Source organism: Eimeria mitis, genomic scaffold, assembly GCF_000499745.2.
Source record: "Eimeria mitis Houghton genomic scaffold, Emh_scaff1600, whole genome shotgun sequence".
In the NCBI taxonomy this organism is placed as follows: domain Eukaryota; phylum Apicomplexa; class Conoidasida; order Eucoccidiorida; family Eimeriidae; genus Eimeria; species Eimeria mitis.
The window spans coordinates 1,868-2,609 of NW_013569917.1; the positions used below are offsets into that span (position 1 = coordinate 1,868).

A 742-nucleotide genomic window follows, 5' to 3' on the forward strand; every position below is an offset into this window, starting at 1 on the left:
GTCTCGATCCCCGTCCCCTTCCTCTCGATCCCCGTCCCCTTTATCTCGATCCCCGTCCCCTTTATCTCGATCCCCTTCATCTCCACCTCGATCCCCTTCACCTGCATATCGATCCCGATCCCCATCATCTCGATCCCCGTCCCCAGTGTCTCCATCATCTCCACCTCCACCGCCATCAACACGATCCCGATCCCCACCACCACCACCACGATCCCGATCCCGGCCCCGCCCGGTGTGTGTGTCTCCTGGGTTGTTGTTTTCTGTCTCGCATTCTGTCTCCTCCTCCTCAGCAGCAAGATATCTCCCTGTATATATTTGTCTCTGTCTCTGTATTGATAGAGAACTCCAGCAGCGCAGCAGCAGCAGCAGCACAGCAACTGCAGCAGCAGCAGCACAAAACCAGACCACACCACCAGAAGAACCAATGGCCCCCCTTCCTATACGTCTCCCCACACCTGCATGCACCTGCACAGCACCATCTACAAACTCTGCTGCTGCTTCTCCTCCTGCTGCTCCTGCTGCTGCTGCTGCTGCTGCTGCTGCTGCTGCACCGCCACCTAGTCCCCCATCTGCAGCAGCATAGGGGTTGTCATAGAGAAGCTCCATGGTGATGGGGAGGAGACAGTTGCTGCTGCTAGGAGGAGACAGGCGCTGCAGAGGGGACAGGCTGAATCCTCCTCTGCTGCAGCAGAGCTGCAGCAAATGCGGCAGTTCTTGCTGCAGCTGCTGCTGCTGCTGCTGC

At 58.4% G+C, this 742-nt stretch overlaps 1 protein-coding gene across 1 annotated transcript in view; it reads right to left on the bottom strand.

Annotated features, from left to right (window-relative positions):
- Positions 1 to 742, bottom strand: part of EMH_0040280 (uncharacterized protein) — a gene marked incomplete at both ends in the record, with an annotated part of 2,754 nt that overhangs the window by 1,779 nt on the left and 233 nt on the right. Inside the window, 2 exons of the mRNA XM_013495494.1 lie at positions 1 to 377; positions 466 to 740. Coding sequence (XP_013350948.1) covers positions 1 to 377; positions 466 to 740 — 652 coding nt within the window. The remainder of the gene's footprint in view (positions 378 to 465; positions 741 to 742) is intronic.